The 26,771-nt window shown below is 45.2% G+C and overlaps 1 protein-coding gene across 4 annotated transcripts in view; it reads right to left on the bottom strand.

Annotated features, from left to right (window-relative positions):
- The window catches only part of LOC135383720 (gamma-aminobutyric acid receptor subunit pi-like), a 110,681-nt gene that overhangs the window by 25,381 nt on the left and 58,529 nt on the right, over nucleotides 1-26,771 (bottom strand). For 3 of the 4 annotated variants that reach the window (XM_064613069.1, XM_064613071.1, XM_064613072.1), the window contains exon 2: nucleotides 1,731-1,782. In XM_064613069.1, coding sequence (XP_064469139.1) covers nucleotides 1,731-1,782 — 52 coding nt within the window. Of the gene's footprint in view, nucleotides 1-1,730; nucleotides 1,783-15,417; nucleotides 15,501-26,771 lie in introns of those variants that run through there. The other variant, XM_064613070.1, reaches the window with a different exon arrangement.

Raw genomic sequence — 26,771 nt, 5'->3', positions numbered from 1 at the left:
TCTTTTTGGGGAATTCGCGCATCTGTCATTTATCCTCCTGTACAATAGGCTGGTCCCACGCTTGGCCTTGCTTGTCAATATCCCGACCGATGTTCGTTCTGTTAATTTAGGGACAAGTGATATCGAAGCGTTTCAAAGGGCTTCGTTTGTAAAGCGAGCTGAAACGACCTTCGCGCGCAATTGCGTCGACTTTGTAAATGAAAGCAACCCTTCCGTCCCAGGCAGAAATTTGAGCTGGAATCCCAAGTGGATCCACTTGTAAAATAAAGCGCAACCATTTTGTTTTTCGAGTGGACCCACTTGGATTCCATCTCAAATTTCTGCCTGGGATCTCTAGCGACCTTTTAGTTTCCAGTACGCCTACACAAGGCGTGACGGTACGTGCCACTACGAATATGGCGGCAAGAGGATCGCTGCACTACTACCGCATTGGGTTTATCCAAAGTGGCTCGTAGTGTAACACCGCTTGCTTCTGGATTTTAGTCTCTTCTGAAAACTTACCGAGTAGGACAACCTCCCGTCCAATATTGCAATAATTAACTCACCCTTCCAGCACTCGCAATATCATATCCAACATTAATGTTGAAAAATCTCCCTCCCTACGATATATTCCGTGATTTTTTGTATTTTTTCCTCTGATTCTGTTTAGGTCTTGCAGAATGTGTGTGTTTTTACTTTGCTGTGTTGAATGTGCATGCGTCATGCCTTTTTTTCGTAACCAGTGATTTATCCAGGCCCACTTCTACACCCCCTGAAATGTTTGGTGGCACCCCCCAACTTTTTTCCTGTACACCCCCTACAAAGGGAGAGACTTACTATTTCAGCTTTAGACATATGTCGTAATGAATTGTACGTGAATCTGTTATGAGACCACTGTAATAATGACCCCCTCCCCAATTTTTCACAACCACCCACCCCTATGCTTGCGCTTCTAGATAAACCTCTTCCTGCAACCCTCCTCGTTTGTAAACCCTCTCCAGGAACTTTTGGGAATACATTTATTTATTTTAACAACACTGTTGGCACAGGTCACTGTGGGTCCACACAGGAAGTGGTCAGTATCAAATATCAGTATTAGTTTTTTTGTACAAAAGTATTGATATTTTATTCTGCTACGGTCGCGGCTGGTAGACCACTCGAGTCCTCAACTGTACGTGGAAGAAATGAGAATTTAAAAATGTCTCTGAGCGCTAGAGAGAGTTTTAACGCGAAGTGATGTTTATGTCTTGACATTAAGGCAGGGTAACGAGAATGAAATAAGTGAAAAAGCTGTTTTAAACGGAGTACCTTAAAATGTTCTTCAATTGGGTGCAACTTCATTCTGTGACACAAGCTGGTCGCAGATGTTGTTGTACGGAAGTCTTTGCATATGAAAAGCGATAAAAAAAAAAAACCCTGTGCGTGGAGACAACAAAAAGGATGAGGGACAGACTAACACACCACTGGCTGCTGTGTTTGTCTGTCCTTCGTCCTTTTTGTTGTCCGCTCGCACTAGGGGGGTTTTATCGCTTTTAATATGGATCACCAACCCGCCCGGATTTTAACTTTATTTCAGTATTTGCATATGAATCGAGCAACTTTTCTCTGCACGCTCTGGAGTCGATTTTTATGACAAATGAGGTACGAGTCCGAAACTATGCAACCGTAATCCAGAATGGGTAGAATAAGTGTTTTATATACTGTTGACCTAACATCATATGACGATACATAAATTGATTGATTGAGCTTACGTGAACTGCAGCAGGCAGGACAGAGTCGTGACTGTGGACACTTTTGACATTGCTGCAAGTAAACATAATACATAAGTCTCAACAGAATTTTATACACGTGGTCACGTTTTCAGGCTCCTGAAATTAATTATGTCAGCTCTAAACAATAGCAAGTTTGATGCGCCAAAAGAAATAGTAATAAAGGTCATAAGCATGATCATCGCCTAGAACGCCTATACTCTCCTTCTCTCTCTCTCTATCCCCCTCCCGTCTATCTTCTCTTTCAGATACGTACGCACTTGTTATTAAGTGCCCTGAGCAGAATAAACGCGCAAGAGAGACTCGGAAGAGCCCAGGTCACCCTGCGTTTTTCAAAACGATTCCAGACTCAAAAACTTCCAAGGCTGGCAAGTTGTACGGCTGCATTTGCACGGTGAAGAACGTGACTCTGCGACTTTTTTGGGGCACACATCGACAGAGCTCGGCATTTCGGCCTGAAAGAACTCACGATCACGATCATCTGATCAGGCGAGCGTGAGGCTGAAGCCGACCCATGCTCACGGTGAGGCTGATATGGCGCGTGATGGCTGTGCACCATGAGCGCAATACTTGATTGCGCTCATCCTCGCGCCACTGTTTATCGCAATCACAACGTCGAACGAATGAGTTGATCGCGCATGCTGCGATCACCATGAAGGCGATTACATGAATGCGATCACGATATCAGGCAAAGGCCGTTCGTGTGATATCTAGGCATTATCGCACTCACGCGATCACCATGTAGTTGCGCTGTTGGCACATGGCACCTTACACACAGCAAAGGCAGGGAAGGCGTGAATTTCCTCTTGTGATTGTGCTTTCGGGCCAAAAATAGGCAAATCAAAGATCGCAATGCCAATAAAAAGCTATTCGAGCCTGGGTGTGGGTCGTTTGGGCACTGGTTGTGCAGGCAGCAGGTGTTGCGCCGCTGCTGCAGCGAAGAATCATGTCTGATCGCGTTGACGAGCCCCACACCATGGGTGACTTCGCTGTCTCCGAGTGACTGCAGGACCACTTCAAATATACCAGTAGCTCTAGTGACGGCGAGAAAACATTTATGCTGTGCCGAGAAAACGCGAAAGATTGGAAAAAGAAGAGCAGTGGGAAATTTCGAGCATGGTCACAGCATGTGGATCTTTCCACAGCCCTCTGCATCTACGGTGTCCTTGATACGGCGCTCCCGGTGCCTGAAGTTGGGCAAGACGTCTGTGCTTGACGAGTATCTTGTGGAGGACTATGACAAGCAAGATGTCTATATCTTTTGGAAATCCGTCTGGCGGAGGTCTGCTTTGGCATACCGGCCACTTCCGGTGGCATCGAACGCCTTTTTTTGGTGGCCGGTGCAATACAAAACGGAGCGACAGTGCTCACTTCTCCCGACTACAGTGGAAAAACTCATCCTCGTGGCGGAAAGCGTGAAGGGGTCAAAACGGCAAGAGGCCGGAGAAATTCCACGACGTAGTCATTCAAAGCTCACTACCCTACACGTATTTCTCAATGTCAATGTTAGGATGTTTGTTCCTTCATGTATTTCCGCGCGCTGAATAAATAATTGGTGTTAGAAGCACAGTGAAGGCTACCGATTATGACAGATTTCCTAACTGACGTCCCCATTGGCCCTCTCGTCGCCAGTATGTCTACATGCCGATCCGCGAAGCAAACTGCGGCAAGCAGAAAACGACACACACCACCACAAGCCGACATTGCAGAATTCTAGCATCGTGACAACAGACATTTGGTCACCCGGCAACAGGTTCACAACGACACAGTGATCGGCGAAGACGAGATACGAAAAATTTGAGACGTCGGAGCATGATAGCAATAGTTAAGAAAGCATCCAAAGGCAAGCGTTATGCAAATTTCGCCTCTTATATTTGAATTTTATGGGCAGGGGCATGTTGAGGGTAGACAGCAGTGAAGCAAGAGCAACAACCATAATATAAAACTAATCAGAACGGGACGGAACACACGGCGTTGCGTGAACAGAGCACATGGCAAGTATTCTTGGGAGGGGGTGGGGGGGGGGGTGAGAACTTATGTTAGCAGTAGCAGAGCAAGTCGGGAGGCGAGTTCCATTTCTACTTTTTTTTTCGTCTCACAAACAAAGAAACACGGCGTTGCGAACGCGCCCAGAAAGTGCGCGTTCCCTTATACTTTGCGCTTTTGCAGAACAACATGATCGCGGTGATGAGCGCGATCACGCAATAATCGCGCTCAGGGAAAACAGCCTGATCGCAATCACATTGTAATTCCCGTGAGTGCCTGCAGAGGCGCGGTATCATGATCGCAATACAGGAATCACGAAATACAGATTACTGCCGTGAGTGCGATCGCGATCACTGCAGGTTTTCCTGATGTTATTTCAACGCGCCGTGATCATCGCAAAGGCACTTCAATGACGATTGCAATCACAGCCGCACTCATACCTTTGGTGATCGTGATGGCGGTTATTGTGGGTTATCGCGATCATGCGTGATTTCGCCGAGGTCTGCACATCGGGTATAGACGAACGTGTGCGCGTTATCTCGTAATGTGCAGCTCATAAGGCATACAAAGCGGTTGTCTGTGTAGCGTCCTGTCTTCAGTCCGCATCATGTCTACGTTTGATTCAAACCAACTCGCTCGCATCAGTGCTCTTGCAGCTTTCGTTTTCTTTCCGTCGCAGAAATGTTGGTGCAGACGTTCATACATGCCTTCTTTATCTATTTTTATTTTTCTTCTTTATATTTATTTATTTTAAAGTCAAGAGAAACTACTTGAATGGGATACAACAAAGAAATGTCTGTTTACAGGGAACATGTTGCGTGTAGCAGAATGTGACATTTTTTTCCAGTTGACCCATGACGCATGCTAACCCCCACACTGTCCATCACCCCTTCCTACTGTCCTCTCTCCATCTGTCGACATCTGTACGCCGCTTATAGCCACAGCTGCTTCAGGGCGCTAACACGGAATCAAAAAAACACACACACACACAGCATGGCGGAAGAACCATTTAAATGACAAGTGTATTTATCTGCCAGTGTGCCTGAGGCTCTTTCCTTAACATTTCTTCACCGGTTCGTTAATTTTCTTCCGTTCTACTATGCGTACTTTGCATGATTGTATCTAGTATACGGCTTCGTAGATCTCGCGCCCATGCAGCAGTCTCCGAACTATACAAAAAGAGGCATGAAAGGGTCGACTTGTAAGAATCATATTCCTCGAGCATGCGGAGCACAGAAAAGACACCCACCCACACGGATGAGAAAACACACGAAAACGGCTCAACGTTCAACCGGACAACTCATCGCACAACAGCAAAACGCACAGCAACCGCACAACTCGGCGAGCAACGTGACTAGTCTATTTTGCTTTCTAGCCAAGGCGAGACCGTAGCCAGAGCGCATGCGGAGATCGACGGATTCTTTCCTCTCCGCCCTCTCCGGGGACGCAACCGACATTACAGCGTCAGAGCCGTTTATTAGGAGAGTTTGGCCATTGGGAGGAGCCTGTCACAAAGCGCGCCATTTGACGTCACACGATGGTCGGCGCCAAGGCCAGTGGCGCCATTTTGGATCAGAGCTATCGCCTTGAAATCTCCCATTCCGCCATTTTGGAGCAGAGGCACAGCCTTGAAATCCCCCTGTGCCGCCGCGGCTCGCCTTTCATTCCGGTCAAGTGGGCGAAGTGATGATGGCTCTGACGTCACAGCGGCTCCCCATCTCTGGGCGGCAAAAGATCACAGAATGGCCAAGTAAGCGTGAGACTGTGGCGCCCTCTGTGAGGCTTGGGCGGAAGCACTTTAGCGCAGGCTTATCACAACGTGAGCCTGAGGCGGGGCGCAAGCGCTTTACTGGATGCTTCAGACACTCTTCCGCCGACTCCAGAATCTCCCCCCCCCCCTTGATAGATCCTCTTTACAGTGACCTTAACTGAGCAACAACAACAACTTTATGTTCGACCTTGGAGAGTGGGGAGTTTCGGAATTGCATTCGTAAAAACAATGATCATAAAGCTAAAATGAAGAAGAAACGGCATGCATGTCATAAAAGAATCCGTGCATAATGTGCGCGGCGAAAAGAGCCGCATCCCATAGCGCTTGCCTAACTCCAGCGCTATCCATGGCGCTGCAATCCAGAAAACTGACTACATGTATTCATCCACCCATCCACAGCGCATGCGCAGACGTGCGGATTCTTTCCTCCCCGCAGACGCAACCGTAATGTCTCAGGTGGACCCGACAGCTATCGCTGCTGGTGAAATGTCATACTTTTTTCCTCGTCGAAATACGTCCGCCAATACGATTTGCATACTTGACAACCAGCTCGCGTTGCTCAGTGGTTAGCGTGCTGGCCACGTCACGTCGATATTGGGAGGTACCAGGGTTCGGATCCCGGTGCCGGCTGTGCTGTCTGGGTGTTTTCCTGGGTTTTCCTCAGACGCTTTTAGACATATATCGGCACAGTTCCCTTAGAAGTCGGCCCAGGACGCACATTCCCCCACCTGTGTGAGGCCGACAACGGCGAGCCCCTTCACCACCACCACCATACCTGACAAGGCTCCACCATTTGTATAGCATGAACTGATGACGATGTCGCACTATTTGACGGACACAGTTACTGTTTCGCTTTTCTAAGGTTCCCAAATGAGACAGATACCGGCAATGTAACACTCTGCCCCATGCCTCACGTATTCCTACCAAGGCACACGTACTTCAAACCAGACCGTGAACGTTTCTTGCCGAGCATGAATGCATGATTACATATTATGTCCGTTCAAGGCGCTTCGCGTCACGAAGACTCAACAGTAAACCTAATTAACAAAAAAGAAAAAGTGAAGTGAAAATCTTCTCTCGGCAATCAAAGGCACTAATTGCATTAATGCGAGCGACGAAAATGTCACATTCGTTGGAAGCAGAAACGACCTAATGAAGCACGAATGTGTTTCGCTTGTGATTGCATGTACTCTGCGTGCGACAAATCAAGCAAACGTGAGCAGTCAGGCTCTAATATGGCAGTAACTTAGGCATTACGCGGGTATTTCGGTCTTGATTTCGTTCGGTTGCGTTGAAAGCCATCGTTTACCACACACATACTGGAGAGGAAAAAGCGTGGTATGCAATAACGTGGTTGCATTTACAGTATCTTTTCTCTTTTGTGTTATGAAGCAGGAGGTTTTGTTGGTTTATTTGTTTCCTTAACACGAAAATTTTGGTTCATGAGACAACATCACATCCCTCCTATCTGTACATCACTGTGCATACACTAAACCTCTCACTTTCAGCGAGTCACTGCTTACTGCCGTGAGCATCTGCTTTGGAGGTGAACTGAAAAAACAAAAATAACAAATCCTGGCGCTCCCATTTCTGTCCGTACATCACCTCGCAGGCATGAGCACTTCACGCGAAGATGGTAACACTGGTAATACTTCCTCGAGCATGTGGTGAAAACATACGGGGTTACAACGTACCACATGGACGGTATACTGTGTATCTTTTATATTATGCTCAACTGCAGCAAAAAGTATTGTTGTCTACTCGAAAATAATGTATGATATGTCGTATTCATTACTTAGTTAACTCAGGGACTTTCTTGTGAGGTCGTGTTTCTACAGATTTTATCTGAAAGACTTTTCGTATCGTATCTGTTCAGCGGTTGCTCTAACCGCGTAGACGAAGCCTATGCCTGCGGTACGCGACATGCTGTCTCTCCTTCTATGTGGTTGATTAGAGCAAGCGGTACATCACTCCTGCCAGGGTCAGGAAAATGGGACCGCCTGTAACGCCATTGAATGCAACATTTAAAACCCGTTTCGAGAAGTCTAGGTGATTTAGCAACGCTGAGACGGCCACAATCGCTCATCCAAAACGCTAAAACAATGAGAGCTCTACAATGCCTCCCTCTACCAGGACAGGAAACACTTAATGCGTTCTTCTGAATACAGTGTAGCGATCAGCCCAGATCGTAATTTTCTCCCGCTGGCGGTGATCGCTCTACCACAACCGATCTGTCACGCTCCGTGACAGCACTGCATCAAAAAATCGTTTCGTGTTCTCCGACTAGAGACGAAAGTGGGACAAACCCGTGTTGTTTCAGTCGTCCGCACGCGATTTGTTTCTTGTTTTCCGAGATGGCTTACATTTATTTTCCGTAGGGCTGCGCGAATATTCGGAACCTTCGAATACCGGAGCGAATAACTGTGCATTCAATTCGATCCCGAGTCGAACACGGAATTTGATATCCGAATTTCGAATCGAATCGATGTTTCTTCCAAACGGAATATATTCGAATTGTTCCGCAGCTGTTAAAACAAAGTGAATGCTGCTTCGCGCGATGGTCCCTATATACATTTCACGTACACGAGCTGTTTATCTGTACATATTTTGCATATGTTTCCGTATATGTTTGCATATGTTTCAATTAAAAGATGGCTAAGAAGCAAGCGAGCTGGTGAAGTTGATGCATAATGTAAAGCCCCGAGTTCCTGTTGTGTCTGTCCCTTCATGTTCCCTATAGTCTCGGGGGTTTACATTATGCATATGTTTTGGTTCGGTTATATAACTATTCGCTTCGGCTTTAAAAGTACTATTCACATGCCTACTTTTGGTAGAAGCGACAGAAGACGTTCAGACAGTCATTCATTACAGAGCAAATTGTTGTGTCATCTATCGAAAACGCCCCCATGTAGTCAGTGCTTTCTACTTGTGCGACTGATGACGCCGCAAGGTGTCAAGCAATTTCAAGCTTCTTGAAGCTCGTTCTAAGCCATTTCGTCCGTGATGACGCATAGCATAGGGACAAAGAGATACGGCCAGAACCATGGGTTAGGTGGCGACACATGCATGGCGGAACGTGTTGAGTACATTTTCTATCGATTCTGTTCTATCGTTCTGGTAGATCGAAATATAACGATTCGAAAAATAGGGGTTCCGACTTTCCCGTTATATCTGCTAAACACGGACAAACTCTTGACGTCTTCTCTAATTTCTTTCTTCAAACATTCTTCAAATATATGTTTCGCGGTTCGACGGTTTTGCTCTACGTGAGAATAGTAATAGGGAGTTTTAGATGGTGGTGAAGGGGCTCGCCGTTACCGGGCCGACTCCTAAGGGAACTGTGCCGACATATGTCTGAAAGTGTTTGAGGTAAACCAAGAAAAAAACCCAAACGGCACAGCCGGCACCGGGATTCGAACCCGGGTACCTCTCAGTCTCGACGTGCCACGCGAGCTGGTGTGACTTTCAGGAAACCGTGAGCATCTGATCTACTAAAACTCGCTATCAGAGACTTTTAGTAGATCGGAAGGTGTTCATGATAACGTCCCGAAAACTTGATAAGCCAATCGCCCTGCTTCTGTGAAGGGAGTGGTATCATATTGTTAAGGTTAGATTTGATAACTTCCTTTATCGTATCGTTTTCGCGAAGTTCTTCCGATGTACTAAAGCTCCATAATATGTAGAATCTTCAAGAATCTTCATCTTTCACTTATTCATATTTCAGAAGCAAATGCAAGACACGTGCAATGTCAAATGAGTAGCACAACACAGAACATAAAGGTGCGTCCTCACTATGCCGATCGGCTCTCCCCACTCTGTTTTGTATATGGCTCACGTTGAACCCCACAGTGATATCGCACTGCTGAGCTTTGATCATGCAGCCTCCACTGCCGTATCGTTTTCGTAGTGCTCTCGATTCACTAAAACTCGGTACATCGGTACCAGAGATATTCTGGTACCCGTACCGCAAGACACTATAGATTAGTATCGAAGCCATTTTGATCCACCGAGAGTTCGGGAATTAAAACGGAAAAGATTAAGATGATGAATCAATAAAAATCAATCAAAATTTCACAAGGGTAAGTTTCTGAGTTTCCCAGGAGAAATGTGTCATGAATACAGCCCGAACGCAAGAAGTAACCTCGAGAAAGGGGGGGGGGGGGGCAATGTCACGAAACTTTCAATCGTTCTTCCCTTTTTTTTTCACTGGTCTCTCTCTAGAGTATAGCGCATGGCCTCGACCTAAGTACACGAAAAAGCATAGTCCTGCATGCTTCTTGGGCCACATCCCTTGAGTTAAGTTTACGTCAAACTAAAAACTCCTGTCTAACTGTCCCGTGCACTGTGAGGCCCATGTGCGTCCTGCAACATACTGTTGGGGACACGGTTGTCTAAAATCTCAAGCACGTGGAGGAACAATCCCCTATCGGCGATGTCGCGCACGAAGGAACTACACCAATACCCTCATAAAGTTAATATAGGAAGACTCTAGAGAACGTACTTGGCGCGCCGTCAATGGGATTCTCCTATCCCCGAGCGTGACCGCCCGGGCGCAGCCATCCGTTGGTCATGGACAGTGTTAGTAGACGAATTTCAGCCCCCTAACTACAGCGGAGCTGCTCCGTTTGTTGCCAACCTTGTGCAGTCACGTGGGATGACAAACGCGGGAACGAGCCGATGGAGGGAACGACGTCCACCGTAGGAAGCGATGCAAGCCGTGTAACTGCGTTGAGTACGTACGTATCTTCGGCATACGTGCAGAATTGAGTGGTGCTATCGGAATCACAAGATGAACGTTGTCATATCAAACGTGGATCATATCTTATCTCTGAGATTACCTCCGACACCGCCAACCCGACACAGATGAAGAATGTTTACCGCCTATGGCGTATTGAAGTCGCGTTTGTGTGCTTTGCGAGCGAAATCAATATATCGTTACCCATCGTAACCAACGTAGGCATGTATTTCCGAAGGCAACAGTAATCCAAAGATGAATACACACGGTAAACCGTCATCTCATGCTGCTCTGCGAACCAACGGGAACCGGAAATGCCAATAACGAAACCACCCGCCATTCCATGCTCTGGTCTGTCGAGTTTCGTGATAATAAAGTGACGAACGAACGAACGACAGCACACAAACAAGTGATGTAGTGTGGGGGGGGGGGGGGGATATGTTTATTAAGAAAAAGAAAGGAAAGGTCAGCCAGACGAGGGTCGGCTTGCTATTCCAAACAAAAAGGGAAGGGGAAGGAAAGAAAAATAAGAAAAGAAAAGGGGAAGAAAAGAAAAATAAGAAAAGAAACGGGAAGAAAATGAGAAGAACAAAGCAAAGGAAAGGAGAAGATGTAGAAGAAGATGTAGTGGGAAAATATTCACTGCTTATTTATTTAACAAATACATATTAGATACGCACATAGTACACCAAATTTAGATAGCAAGTGATGAATGTACGAAAACGGGCGCGTCAAGTTTGGCGGAACGAAGCAGCCAACGGAAGGCAACGCCTTCCATGACCAACGGATGGCAGCTCCGTTGTAGCCACGCTTTTTTGAGCGAGTGCGACCCCCCTAATACCCTCTCTGAGGGGAGGCCGCGCTGAACTGCTCTCCCTAGCAGACGACGCTGAGAATGCGATGGTACTCTCTCCCGACAAGTGGCGCTGCGTGGCCTTACCTCGGAGACTGTAATGGTGTAGTTCCTTCGTGCGCGACATCGCCGATAGGGGATTGCTCGCCACAGGCTGGAGATTTTAGAGAACCGTGTCCCCAACAGTACATCGCACACTAATTTGTGCCAGTGCGCCACACACTCCTATAAGTTTGTGCCTCGCAGCATCGGATATGAAAACACTTTTTGTTTTTATTTTTTTTGCGTTCTTCAATGAAATAGATGCACCATCTGTCTTTAACGCTTCCCACCAGAGGGATTTTCCCATCATCCCCCCCCCCCCCCATACACACACCTTTATAACGCCGCCCAAAGACGTTGCCCCCACCATTCCGATATGGACATAATTTATACGAATACGCACAGCAGTAGTTCGTCGATACCGGTATCGCCCCCGACTACAACCACAGGGGGTACTCCTCCCAAATATTTTTTTCTCCCGCGTCACTGACTACAGCACACGGGAAAATATTTACGCAACGATCTCTTCTACAACACTAATGTTTTAATTTTGTTCTTCTATGTCACGGCATCGCAAATAAGACACACGAAAGAATTACCTGCAAAACGGAAGGACAATTTCGTGAACGTGATGTTGGCCTGCTCATCAACCACTAGCGTTACATATGTGAATGCAGCGAGTAACTACTGTAATTGAATGAAGTTACGTCATTCCTTTTGTTGCTGTTTGTCCGCGCGCAGGCAAATGATGATTACGTTGAGTGTGGGTCTCTGGGAACGAGCATTGTGTAGCTGCATACAAAACAGGTCTGTTGACCCCGATAAAGAAGGCGCTTGTAACAGTAACACGTTCTTCGAGCTTCATATTTCCGTAAACGGAGCGATCGCATGGTTTCTTTACTCTTTTTTCGTGGCGTGCACACCGAACGCTGAATGGAGCGTTATCTTGATGACGGATGTGCTATTATGAATGTGCTTGACGTTTTTGACGCCGCACCTTCGTGTTGTGACCACGACCATCTCCATAATACTCTATCTACGACTATACCTATTATAGCGATGGTCGTGGTTGTGACGTGAACACAACAGCGGTTCCAGGAACATCGCAACCATTACCTATAAGCACAGCTGAGCGAACTCACTCATGTGGGCCCCTCACCCTCACCTCACGCCTTTGAGGTGAGGGTGAGTGAGGGCAAGTCCGCGATGACGCCATCCGTGAATGCACTCATGAGGTCTTACTCCCACGAGGTCTCCTGTGAGTGCACTCATGAGGTCTTACCCTCATGAAGTCTCTTGTGAGTGCACTCATGAGGTTTTGCCCCTCATGAGACATCCTGTGAGTGCACTCATGAGGTCTGAGGGGCGCCAGGTCTGTGTGAGTGAAGTCACTGGTAAGGCCTGAGGGGTGTGAGGTCAGTATGAGTGCATTCAGAAATAAGGTCAAATGACGCATACGAGATGTGCGCAAATTATGAAGGTACTGGTGATATGGTTCCAGCGACCCAACTACCGGCAGGGTGCACTTTAAAGGGATGGTGTGCACGTATTTAGCAATTTCGTCTACGTCGCGCCGGGAACACAGCAAAGCGTCCTGAGCTGACTGATTACTTTGTGATATGGTTCCAGCGACCCAACTACCGGCAGGGTGCACTTTAAAGGGCTGGTGTCCACGTTTTTAGCAATTTCGTCTACGTCTCGCTGGGAACACAGCAAAGCGTCCCGAGCTGACTGATTACTTCGTGATATGGTTCCAGCCACCCAACTACAGGGAGGGTGCACTTTAAAGGGCTGGTGTGCCCGTTTTTAGCAATTCCATCTACGTCTCGCTGGGAACACAGCACAGCGTCCTGAGCTGACTGATTACTAAGTGATATGGTTCCAGCGACCCAACTACAGGCAGGGTGCACTTTGAAGGGTTGGTGTGCCCGTTTTTAGCAATTTCGTCTACGTCGCGCTGGGAATACAGCAAAGCGTCCTGCGCTGACTGATTACTTGGTGATATAGTTCCAGCCACCCAACTACAGGCAGGTGCACTTTGAAGGGCTGGTGTGCCCGTTTTTAGCAATTTCGTCTACGTCGCGCTGGAAACACAGCAACGCGTCCTGAGCTGACTAATTACTTGGTGATATGGTTCCAGCGACCCAACTACAGGCAGGTGCACTTTGAAGGACTGGTGTGCCCGTTTTTAGCAATTTCGTCTACGTCGCGCTGGAAACACAGCAAAGCGTCCTGAGCTGACTAATTACTTGGTGATGTGGTTCCAGCGACCCAACTACAGGCAGGATGCACTTAAAAGGGCTGGTATGCTCGTTTTTAGCAATTTCGTCTACGTCGCGCTGGGAACACAGCTGAAGCGTCCTGAGCTGACTGGTTACTTCGTGATATGGTTCCAGGGACCCAACTACAGTTACGGCCAACTACAGTGCACGGCCTTGAGGGTGAGGGCGAGTGAGGTTTCACCAAAATGCCCACCTATGCCTGTAAGCGCCTTGGTGCCACAGAAGAATAAGGGACCGTCACTGCGCATTTCCAGAACCCAAATCGCGTTTCCAACAATGCGAAGAGACGACTCCTTATCGCTTTGGGACCCTAAAGCGCATGGCCATTCTGAAAGCCCCTAATAAGAGCCACCAGCGTGCTCGCTTCGTGTAGGTAGATACTCACACATGCAGATGGGACGAATCCAGAATTTCCCGACCTCGAATCCAAGGAAGGTTCTGCGAATCCACGAATCTTTCGAATCCTTTCTTTAACAAATAGTGTAAAAATCAAAAGAAAAAAAAACACTTCTGCTGAAAATTGTTTCGAAGCAGAATTTGATATTTTTGTTTAATGTAAAAAAATTAAATAGTAAGATGGTCTATGTTGAAGACAGTTGAACTATTTTGTTAATACTGAATAGCAGTCAGAATAATCGCATAAATTTTACCATAATTCGTTAACTGAATCCCCAAACTTTTGATAAATGATCCACAATTTACTGTGGTGCTAAACCAGATATTTATTTCGCACGAGCCAAAAATGACAGGCTACATATTTTCATTAACTTACCCCACCTTATGGATAAGTTGAGGACATAAAAAAATTAATGCCGGGATTCAATTTTGTCTTTTGTTTGGGCCAGCCGAAACGGTCAGCCACGAGTAATGCACATGGAAATAAAGTGCACTGACACAGAATCATAACGGCGAGGTCATATTTTATTAGCCGAGGAGCAGAAAGGAGCAAATTAGAAGTCAATGAGAGAACTGATGTCCTGAGGCTGGAACGACTGGGCTGGGTTCGACTCCTACAGCTGGCTAACCTTTTCAGTGACTTTCATCTTTCATAGAAGTCAATGCTCGCGAAAGTTACAGATGGGACAAAAATGGCCCCTCTTACCTCGACCACATCTGCAAAATAGCGTTTGACGTCTTTCTAAAACCCACTTGCAGAATGTCAACACGTTACTTGAAAGCCTAGACAACGACTGTGTTCACCCTGGTGTCACGGACGAAAAAAATTTATTGTTAAGAAAATTCCACGCAAAAAACCCAAACTGTCCTCAACTTGCCCCGTCTTCAAGTAGCCCCACTCTACCCTAGTTCACTTTCAGGAGAAAACATACCCATATACTTCTTCCTAAGTGTAATTTATTTCAATTTATTTCATAAACTTTCGTGTCTGAATTTCTTCCACAAAAGTAAGAAACAATCAAAAGCAAAAGCATGTCACTTTTAAACTTGTAATGTCAGAGCTTTAGGCTGTGGTTTTTATGCGCCCTGGGGCCCGCAGGCCAAGCAGTCCGGCGGACTCTGGAGGAACGAATTTTATAAAGAAATAAACAAACGTGGTTTGTGGGTTCGAAAGATTCGATTCAGTGTTTTTGCACTGGGATTCGGACTCGCGAATCTCGAACCTCTGCCTAGGATTCGAGGATTCGCGGATTTCTACCCACCTACCCTCCATCCACAGTCTTTCGGCATCCACGACTTGCTTCCAAAACTATCACGAACATATAAGGGCACACGTGTAATGCCGTATGGTACATACAACGCGCCCTTGCAGTAAACCTCCACAGTCATCCATTTTTGTCATGCTGTACCTGTGATGTATTTTTCTTTCTTTTTTTCATTGATTCTTCCTCACTTCTCACGAGGCATAACATATCTCAGAATCGATAGAAATTTTATATGTGACATTACATCGTGGTATGCCACAGTGGTATACAGCTACCAGCGTATCATGTACACACTATCTTGCTGGACTACAACTTGTAAAACGTACAAAGGACTCATACCTGACAGTTTGACGTAATTCCAAGTTTTACTATAAGTGATCAGTTCCATTCGTGGTGAACATGACAATGCGGCTGCAACAATGCTTGACGCCGCCTGGCGGCAGCATGACGTCATGCCGACACACCAATATTTAACTTCACCTAAACCAAAATGCAGATAAGGTAAGCATGCAAAAAGTTAAGACGTTAGTTGTTTATTTAAAGGCTATGAAAGGATGTTTTAGTACATACTGGTATAAAGTACAACGGGTTACAGCAACAGATGAGACCAATGCTTTTTCTTTCTTTCTATTGAACACATCCCCCCCACCCCTCTTTAATGCTGTCGCATGCCTTCTAATGGCTCTCTGAGTCACCGTGAAAAACACATTTCAATTAAATCCACACCCGGTTGTTTACGGGTGAAATTGCTATAGGCAGCGCTTTCGTTGCCTCGACACGGGCACTTGTTGTTGGGCTTGTTGTTGCTATATTGCTCTAGAGTTGGCGTCTACGTAGTCCTAGTCTACAGCTTTTTCCGGCGTTATTAATCCTCTTGTCGTACATTTTAATCCTTATACCATGACATTTAATCCATTTGCCCTCGGAATTAATCCTCCCTTCATTATTTTTAATCCTCATTTCACATAATTTAATCCGTTTCTCACGCAATTTAATCCAAGTGGTTATGTGTCGGCTACATGACTTTTTTTTGTATTTTGGGACAATTCCCATGTGTACGCATATTGCACATGCTTTTCACTAATATTGTGGGTTTCTGCACCATAACGGGATACTGTGGGACTGTCAATCTGGATTACGGTGTTGTGGGACTATTCCCATGTCTACGAGTATTACCCATGGTTTTCATTAAAAACGTGGGTTTCTGCATTGTAATGGGATAGTGTGGGACTCTGTATATGGATTACGATATTGTGGGAGTATTCCCAGGTGTACGGATGCTTTTCATTAGATATTCGAGTTTCTGCACTATAATGGGATATAATGTGGGACTGTCGACCTTCATTACGATATCCTGGGACTATAAGAAACTCTACGGTTATTCCCAGTGCTTTCCATTAAAAACGCGTTTTTTGCACTGTAATGGGATATCGTGGGACCGTCAATCTTCATTACGATATTGTGGGACTATTTCCATGTCTATGGGTATTACCCATGCTTTTCATTCAAAATGCAGGTTTCTGGAGTATAACAGGATACTGTAGTACTGTCTATCAGGTTTAGGATATTGTGGGACTATTCCCATGTGTGCGGGTATTACCCATGCTTTTCGTTAACTATGTGGGTTTGTGCACTGTAATGGGATACTGTGGGAATATTCCCATGTGTGCGGGTATTACCCATTATTTTCGTTAAATATGTGGGATTCTGCACTGTAATGGGATACTGTGGGACGATTCCCATGTGTGCGGGTATTACCCATGCTTTTCGTTAAATATGTGGGATTCTGCACTGTAATGGGATACTGTGGGACTATTCCCATGTGTGCTGGTATTACCCATGCTTTTCGTTAAATATGTGGGATTCTGCACTGTAATGGGATACTGTGGGACTGGCAATCTTGATTACGATATCCTGGGACTATAAGCGTGTCTATGGGTATTCCCCCTGCTTTTCATTAAAAACGCGGGTTTTTGCACTAATGGGATACTGCGGGACTGTCAATCTTGATTACGGTATTTTGAGACAATTCCCATGTCTACAGGTATTGCACATGCTTTTCATTAATAATGCGGGTTTCTGCACCATAATGGGATTCTGTGGGACGGTCAATCTGGATTGCGGTATCGTGGGACTATTCCGATGTCTACATATTTTATCCATGGTTTTGACTAAAAATACGGGTTTCTGTACCGTAATGGGATACAGTGGGACCGTCAACCTTGCTTGCGATATTGTGGGACTATTCACATGTGTGCGGGTATTACCCATGCTTTTCATTAAATATGCGGGTTTCTGCTCCTTAATGGGATACTCTGGGATCTTGATTGCGATATCCTGGTTCTATATGCATGTCTATGGGTATTCCGCTTGCTTTCAATTAAAAACGCGGTTATTTGCACTGTAATGGGATACTGCGGGTCTGTCAATCTGGATTACGATATTGTTGGACTGTTTCAGTGTATATGGGTATTACCCATGCTTTTCATTCAAAATGCGGGTTTCTGCAGTATAACAAGGATATTGTGGGACTACTCCCATGTGTGCGGGTATTACACATGCTTTTCATAAATTATGCGAATTTCTGCACTGTAATGGGATACTGTGATCCAGGTAGACAGTCCCATAGTATCCCATTATGGTGCAGAAACCCGCATTATTAATTAATAGCATGTGCAATACCCGTAGACATGTGAATTGTCTCAAAATACCCTAATCAAGATTGCCAGTCCCACAGTATCGCATTACAGTGCAGAAACCCACATATTTAATGAACAACATGGGTAATACCCGCACACATGGGAATAGTTCCGCAATATCCTAAACCAGATAGACAATCCCACAGTATCCCGTTATGCTCCAGAAACCTGCATTTTGAATGAAAAGCATGGGTAATACCCATAGACATGGAAATTGTCCCTCAATATCGTAATGAAGATCTACAGTTCCACAGTATCCCATTACAGTGCAGAAACCCATGTTTTTAATAAAAGCATATGTAATATCTGTAGACATGGAAATAGTCCTACAATATCACAATCCAGATTGGCAGTCCCACGGTATCCCATTACAGTTCAGAAACCCATGCTTTTAATGAAAACCATGGGTAATACTCTTAGACATAGGAATAGTCCCACTATACCGTAATCCAGATTGACAGTCCCACAGTACCCCATTATGGCGCAGAAACCCAGCAAAGCATGTGCAATACGCGTACACATGGGAATTGTCCCATAATACACAAAAAAAAATCACGTAGCCCACACATAGTCACTTGAATTAAATTGCATGAGAAACGGATTAATTTATGTGAAATGAGGATTAAAAATAATGGAAGGAGGATTAATTCCGATGGCAAATGGATTAAATGTCATGGTATAAGGATTAAAATGTACGACAAGAGGATTAATAACGCCGGAAAAAGCTGTAGTCCGTGCGAAACGTTAGAGGGAACCAGTCTGTGTGGCTGGTCTTCCGCTCCGATGCCAACAGAGTTGTTTGTTTTTGTTTGCATCAGGTTTCTGTACTTACAAACTTTTCTTCTTCCTTTCAACTTTAGACTATCGTTCTGTGCAAATTAGAGGATAAATAACCGAGAAGTTAGCTACCCATAGCCTCGAAGAAGGCCGATGCCTCCTCTCTAAATTTAACTGGTTCATTGATTATTCTGCAAAAAAGGACAACTTAGTGAAGTCTCTAGTAGATGCCACTCTATAACCCTACTGTCCCTTATGCTAACCACGACCGTCTCTATAATACACGACCATCACACTCGCACCTAGCCCCAGCGCCACTGATGTAGTTTCTCCAAGCGGCCGCCGCGCGTTTGTGGCGCTGAATACGGGACCCTCGGCAGACGACGCATGCTATGCGGATACCGTTGCTGCCGTCATTCGCGTTTGGTTTTTGCTATTTTTCACGCTGTGGACAGTGTTTGTCTCCAGTGCATGGTTTGTGCATGGTGCAGACGTGATGGTGTACTGCACCGTCTCGCTTTGCAAGCCGAAGAAAGCAGTGTCGAACACAAGTATTTCATTCCACGAGTTCCGCTCAAATGCTGTCTTACGGGAGAAGTGGCTCGAAATATATCGCGGCGTCTTGACACAAGTAACTTCATTGCGAATTGCGATTGTTTCATTTCATATAGGGTGCACTTTTTGGATAGCAGTGTGTACCATAAATAGTTGAGTACCTTTTACGCATCACTCTCTGAAAAAAACGAATAATGAACCGTGGCCTCCGACCAGGGGTGGACATAAATGCATTTTTTGAGTATTTAAATATAAATACAAAATACTTTGTTGAAAGGGGTGTTTAAATACTCTTCATAAATACTGTTCGATATGAGCATGTAAATATAAAATATACAGTATTTAAATGCCGTAACTAGTACCATAAATACTGTGATGAAGATGTCATCTGGAATTACAGAAATAACGATGAACATAACAACAAGTCAGCAAGGAAAAATAGCATTTATTTGTTAGATTATCACGGTAATTTTAATATTAAAATTTTTTGACTGCATCGCTTAGGATTCTTGTGTTCGGCCGTACAATCAGATTCGCAAAGGAGAACAGCATCTTCACTGGTGCCGATGAGCAAAGGCTTGCATTAAATTTGATGAAGATACTTCGTACAACAAAGTAATCAGCCGCGACCATTGTCTGCAACAACAGCGAAAAACTCTCCATCTAAAATCGTTTTTCGCCTGCATACTAGCTCGAACTCTGCGTGTTCTCGGCATTTCAAGGCCGAAGACTTTAGCATCGGCGCAAAGCGCAATATTCTCAGACGTGGCAACGTGGCTACGGTACCTACGTTTAGTGATCACGAAGTTTACACAGCCTTGCATCTCCCAGGAGTGCAAAACGGACACAAAAAAGGCACCAAAAGGTAGCGTGGCAGAAAAGCCACCATCAAGAAAAATTCTCAGAGTGGCTTCTATCCGAACAGCATAATAAAGGTTACCATAATAAGGCATTCACCCATTCTCTGTAACTGCCCAGTATGTTAACACGGAACGCCTCTCACGTGAGACGTAAAGTCTGAACGCGCTTGCGTCTGACAATCATAAACGCATGATAACTGGCCCAACACACAGTGTGCTGCTACCAAGTTTATGTGTATGATGTACGGCACATAGTGCGCGAGTTTCACAGTTTTACATGCCACCTACGCTTCAGAGCACAGCCTATTTCTGAGTATTTAGTTTCAGAACTCTTAGCTCTACATGAACAGAGAACCTGCGACAATACACAAACATGTACGCACGAAAAATTAACCACAAGGACCACTCGTATTGCACACAGCTGAGCTACAACAGGCGCTCTTCTGGGTCCCGCAAGTGGCGCCCCTGGCGGGCGCTCCGCGCGTAAATACGGCGCTTCCGCTCCTCGAGGCGCGGACGGAAGTCCCATAGGCGAGCGGGCGAGTATTATGGTCGTGTATTATAAAGATGGTAGTAATGCTAACTTCCTACAACAACTTCTTTATACATACAACTGATCATATACCTTACTTCAAATTTACATTCAACCCTTATTTTCCCTTCCACTTCGAACGACATCGCGGTCGCCTGAACTTTCGTTTGGAGACCTTCCAAGATTTAAAGTGCAATATAAACATTCGCTAACAACTACACTCGAAATAATTCAATTCATTTTTTATGGTGCCCCATGAACGACCAGGATAGTCTGAGTAATAGTTGCACCGCACTATACGGAAGAAACACACACACATACAAAAACAATATACAGACACTAAAATGAGATAAATGAGACTATGCCTGTGATAAATGAAACTGCGGTCGGCTATGCACACATTGAACGTTCCTCACATGAAGAGAGCTGCGAAAATACTCAACGGATCGTGACATGCATCCCTACGAGTTACAGAGTAAGACATACCATCTATTTGGATCAAAATCGTGGCCGACGTCCAAGCCATTCATATTCATACATAGACGATTTTTTTTAATCTTTTAATTCTGTGTCAGCGCCGCGAAGCAACTGCGACTATGAGCGACTTACAGACGTGGACAGATGGAGATAGGACAGCAGGAAGGTGGGAGCACAGTGTGGTTAGTACGCGTCCAGGGCCGACTTCGGGGGCAACTATGCCGACCTTCGTCTGGAAAGTTCGCCGTAAAACCCAGGGAAAACCGCAGATACAATAGCCGGTTGTAAGATTCGAACACACCACCTGTCAGTCTATAGCACGACCTTGGAGCTACCACCAACCAGTGGATGATTTTATTCACCCGGTCATGCCGCTCTTTATTATTATTATTTTATTATTATTATTATTATTATTCCTAGGAAAACCGATAAGAAAATATGGAAGATAAAAATGATACTCTCTGCTGGTAATCCGCTCTCTTTCAGAATTATTTCACACAATTGGTGCGCCCCACCATCCTTTAAGCAACTGGCCTACTCCACGTTGATCCGACCTAAACTCGAATACGCGTTCAGCATATGGGATCCTCATCACTCTTACCTTATTGGCGGCATAGTTGTTCTGAACACCTCCGACTACATAGCCGAAGTCCTACGACAACTTAGCGACTCGAAATTCTATAAAATCCTAGATAAGGATCCCACCAAATCTTTTTGTTGCATTATTAACCAAACCATAGACGCCCTCTCGCGTAAAAACTTGGTCCCCTCTGATATATCTAAATTCATGAAGCCAAAGAACGTTAAGTCAGGCAATTTTTACCTCCTGATCAAAGTCCATAAGGAAAATCACCCAGGCAGACCTATCATTTCAGGTGTAAATACCCCGACAGAGAAAATTTCTTTAGTTGTAGATAAGTGCATCAACCACATCCCTCCTCTTCTGCCATCATATGTTAAGGACACAAAAGATTTTCTCGGCAAGATCGATTCACTGAACAATCTCCAGCTCAATCTTAGTAATGTCATTCCAGCGACCATGGATGTAGTATCCCTGTACACTAATATCCCTCATGATGAGGGACTTAAAAGTGTTGAAGCGTTTCTTTCTTTACATCCTCCCAATATTCCCCACAGCACCGCTATAATTCCACTCTTAGAGTTGGTTCTAAAATACAACAACTTTACCTTTTCGGACACCCATTATGTACAGATCCACGGAACAGCGATGGGTTCGCGAGTTTTCCCAAATTATGCTAACCTTTTTATGGGCCCAATTTGAACATAGAGCACTAGAATCATTTGATATACGTCCCCTAGCATACTATAGATACATCGATTACATATTCATCATCTGGCCTGATGATGAAACATCTCTAAAACGATTTTTTAGCATTTCAACTTGCTGCATCATTCAATTAAATTTTCATGTCACTTCTCACACCAATCTGTTAACTTCTTAGACGTAGCCGTCTCTCTTAGATCGGGCTCACTTGTTACCGAGCTATTTAAAAAACCCACAGATCGACGCCAGTATCTCCATTTTGACAGTTACCATCCCCAGAAACAGAAAAGTAACATACCTTACGGACAGTTTTTGCGCTTAAAACGTATATGCTCAGACCAGGGAGATTTTTCTAAACATGCACGCGACATGACTAAAGACTTCCTAAACCGTGGTTATCCTCCCTCTCTAGTAAGTGATGCCCTCCACAAATCAAACTGACAGGAAAGAGGCGTCCTACTAGCACCTAAAACTAGAATAGAAAGCCCAAACTTAGTTCTCACCACTCAGTTCCATAAATCTCTCAATAACTGTAAAACAGTCCTAAACCGCCATTTAAATATCCTTCACGCTGACAGGAAATTGAAGGAAGTTTTCCCGCAGGTACCCACAGTCGCTTTCGAGCGACAGACGAACTTGCGTAACCTACTAGTATCGTCAAAGATTCACCATCAACCCCCTAGTCGTGCTCCTTGTGGCAAAACACGATGCCAGACCTGTAAATTTATTGTTTCGTGTACACGGATTGATAGTTACAAAAACAACTTCACTTTTAAAATAAAACACCCTCTTAACTGTAATTCATATAATGTATGCTACATAATCTTCTGCACCAAATGTCACGTTCAGTATCTCGGAGAAACGTCTAATTCCAAGCGGGAACGGTTTTACGGACACAAAGGGGACATTGTTCGTCCGCGACCAACCCCTGTTTCCTTGCATTTTAACCTTCCTGAGCACGACTTTAACACACACTTAAACATAGTCATCTTAGAATCGGGCTTTCCTGACAACAACAAACGCAAAAACCGAGAGTCATTTTTAATTGCTAAATTCCAGTCCTTGACCCCACATGGTCTCAATGTTTTTTCTAGCCCACTTTATCATCTTGTTTCCTCAATTTTCCCGAAGGTTCCAAAAGATTGCCCGTCTGCTAAACATAAAAATTCTTGACCTGTTTTTCATCTACTGCAGGAGACCACGTGTGTATCAGTCATTTGACCACCTGAAGCAATCCCCTTTAGTATTGTATAATGCATCCCCCCCCCTTTTTTTTTTTTTTTACCAACTCCAGGGCCCTCTAACTTTAAACTGTGGTACATATACCTTGTGTTCTCAACATACATGTCACAATTTCTCCAGATTTTATTTTTCTTTGCTTACTCGTTTTCCTTTCCTTTTTCTTTTTTTACCCATATTAAGAATGTACTACTTTTGCAAAACTCCTAATAACCGATAGCCTTTTCTCAGTTTCTGTACGTTAGAACGCAGGCTAAACACGAGTGCTGCCATTGTTTATCTTTTCTCAAACCCCAGCGGTGTAATATTTCTTCCAGCGGTCTCCTTTACGACGTTCGCTCACCTGAGATCTCTCAACGGTTTTGGTCTCCGGTAACGCTCCCACTGTACATCGCTTTCTTTTGTATTTTCTTTTTCGCGCCCTCAGTCCTCTCTAATAAGAATTTGTATTTCCTCCTCACCACCTTCGCTGTCCCCTTTCTCTGATGTACATTAGTATAAATATCTCTACCAAGTGTTCAATGTATCGCACCTGATCGCTTGTTTTTCAGCAAAATAAATGTTTCAATCTCTTTAAATACTTATCTTATTAATCTTCTAGAGTCTCAAAATCGTGCCGCTCGTTTCATCTCGAACAACTGCGCTTATCCTTCCAGCATCACATCTATCAAACTGTTCTTAGGTCTCCCCCATCTTCACCCCCGCAGAAAATTATCTCGTTTATGTCTATTTCATAATGTTTTTTCATAATCAGCCCTTAAAGTGACAGTCCGGTCGAAAACATAGGTCTGGGAAACACCGCCTTATGATTTCTAATACTCCTCACAACAACTGTGCAAAATATTTCAGAAGAAATCGTATCGCACGATTTATAAGCGACTTTTTTCTATGCCGCAGTTGGTCCCGAGTAAAGGCCGCAGCGAGCTCTCGCGTGACGTGCATAAGAGCAATGCCGCACGTGACTTGCGTATGCCTGCTTGCGCGATAGTTGATTGTTGCGTGCTAGCATTTGTCCATTATAATGTTTTTGAGTAGCAATCACGCGTTATGTAGACTAAAATGCAGAGTAGCGTCAATGTAAACACAGGTATCACGACGTAGCGTTCTGTTCAGTACACTCATAGACAAAAACACCTCCCTGCATTCCCAGCAACTGCGCAGTCCTCCGCTCCACCTTGTCCATTGAGGACGTCATGCTCACGTGACGGCTGACGTACATAGAGGATCCTTGGGGCAAGGAGTATGCGAGGGAGAAAAACGAAACCGGATGTCTTCAGAGGAGTATTTTTTATTCGATATCTCGAAAACCACGCCATTTTGTGAGCTGAAACTTTCCACCCAGCATGTAAGCTTCCGTGGCAGTTGGAAAAAATCAACTTCCGGTTTTCCCGGACTGTCCCTAATTTTCTGGACCTAATTTTCTGGTACCGGCATTCCACGTTTCACATCGCCTAGACCGCAATTTTAAAATTCAGCCACTTCTTTACAGAACAGCTCAGCATTCCGATTCGTTTTTCCCATTAGCCATCGGGAATGGGACAGCCTTCCACAGTCGCTAGTCATCCTTACTGACCACACCATATTGAAAGGTGATGTCCGCGAGGAATTCGGAATTCTAAAGTTAATGTGATATCCACTTGGAGATGCCTTCCAAGAAGAAAACACCAAAAAAGTTTCTCAAAATTTGTTCGTGTTTTTTCATAAAACATCAAAAACATCGAATTCCCAACCAACTGTCGGTTTCCAGTTCAAACGGCCCTTCCCTGCTTCGCCTCTTCCGGTGACGTAACTGGCATTGCCGGTGAGATTACGAGATTCCCTATCGCTCAGCTGATGGCGTCGCCAGGCTGGTTGCAATCCGATACTACCGAAAGCATGAACGGAGACGTTTCTGGCGACTGTTCGGAAGCAGGTTGCGAGTCGGAAGACCGCATTTTGTGACAGCCTGCCTTCATAACCGACTCCAGTGACGTCCGTCCGCACACTGTTGCCCGAGTTTAGCCGGGTGCGCGCAGCCGGCTGCAAAATCCGATTAAGTTCATTCTCTAATGTTTCCGACTGTTTCGAAACGAAATATTCCGGTTACATCGTTTAGCATATGTGTCAGCATCCCTTTTACCGGTTACAACAACAACTTTGTTTGAATGATGATGATTGGGGTGTTTCAGCAAGAACGACTAGCTTGAAAGCTCATCGCAACTTCGGAGAATGCCATGGTTTTCATATAGAGCTTGGAGCGAGTGCAATATCTGCAGTGTGTTCATGAAGAACAACTGAACGCGCCGTCGACGCTCTGCAGCTATTTTGAAAACAACTTGTCAATCTTTCCACGTCGACATCTGAAGGTGAAAGTCACCGCGTCATGCGAACAATTAATCCATAGCTTCATTTTCTTGGCACTGCAGTTCCTTGCTTGCTGTTTGGCATTGACAACCGTGACCTCGAAAAGCTAACATAAAACATACTTCAGCTATGCGCCAATGTCCGGTGCCCGTTTCATAATTGTGACTGTACGATCGGCCTGCATTCTAACTGAAGAAAATATCGCTCCGAGCCTCGTTACTAATTCTGCACATCAGCTCTCTTCGATAATTTTTCCGTATACGAGTATGGCGCAAAAAAAAAAAATTAAAATGACTAAGCAACGTGGCAAATTAATTTATTTATTTATGCATATACCTTGCATTCTTCCTCAATTAAATGCCAGCTCCCGTGGCATAAGTTTTTTTTTTATTCCGTGTTAGCACCGCGAAGCAACTGTGGCTATGAGCGGCGTACAGATGGGGGGAGGACAGCAGGAAGGAGTGGGGGACAGGGGAGTTAGTATGCGTCCTGGGCCGACTTCAGGGGAAACTATGCCGACATTCGTCTGGAAAGTCTTCGGAAAACCCAGGGAAAACCTCAGACAGCACAGCCGGTGATAGGATTCGAACCCACCACCTCGCAGTCTTGGGCACAACCTTTGCAACCACCAACGAGCGGGACGCCTTAACCCGCTCCGCCATGCCGCTGGTCATGGCTGGTTAGGATGATCGCTTTCGATGCCGAGACTAGGATGTGTGACGCGGGTTCAAATCCCCACACCGGCTGCGCTGTCTCATGTTTTCCCTGGGTTTTCCGACAGTTCTTTCCAGACGAATGTCGGCACAGCTCCCCCCCGAAGTCGGACCAGGACGCATACTAAACCCCCTGTCCCCCACTCCTTCCAGCTCTACTCTCTCCACCTGTCCACGTCTGCACACTATTGCCTCAGTTGCTTCGCGGCGCTA

Source organism: Ornithodoros turicata, chromosome 2, assembly GCF_037126465.1.
Source record: "Ornithodoros turicata isolate Travis chromosome 2, ASM3712646v1, whole genome shotgun sequence".
Classification (NCBI taxonomy): domain Eukaryota; kingdom Metazoa; phylum Arthropoda; class Arachnida; order Ixodida; family Argasidae; genus Ornithodoros; species Ornithodoros turicata.
Note: the sequence above shows the minus strand (reverse complement) of the source record. Positions and strands in the feature narration are given on the sequence as shown.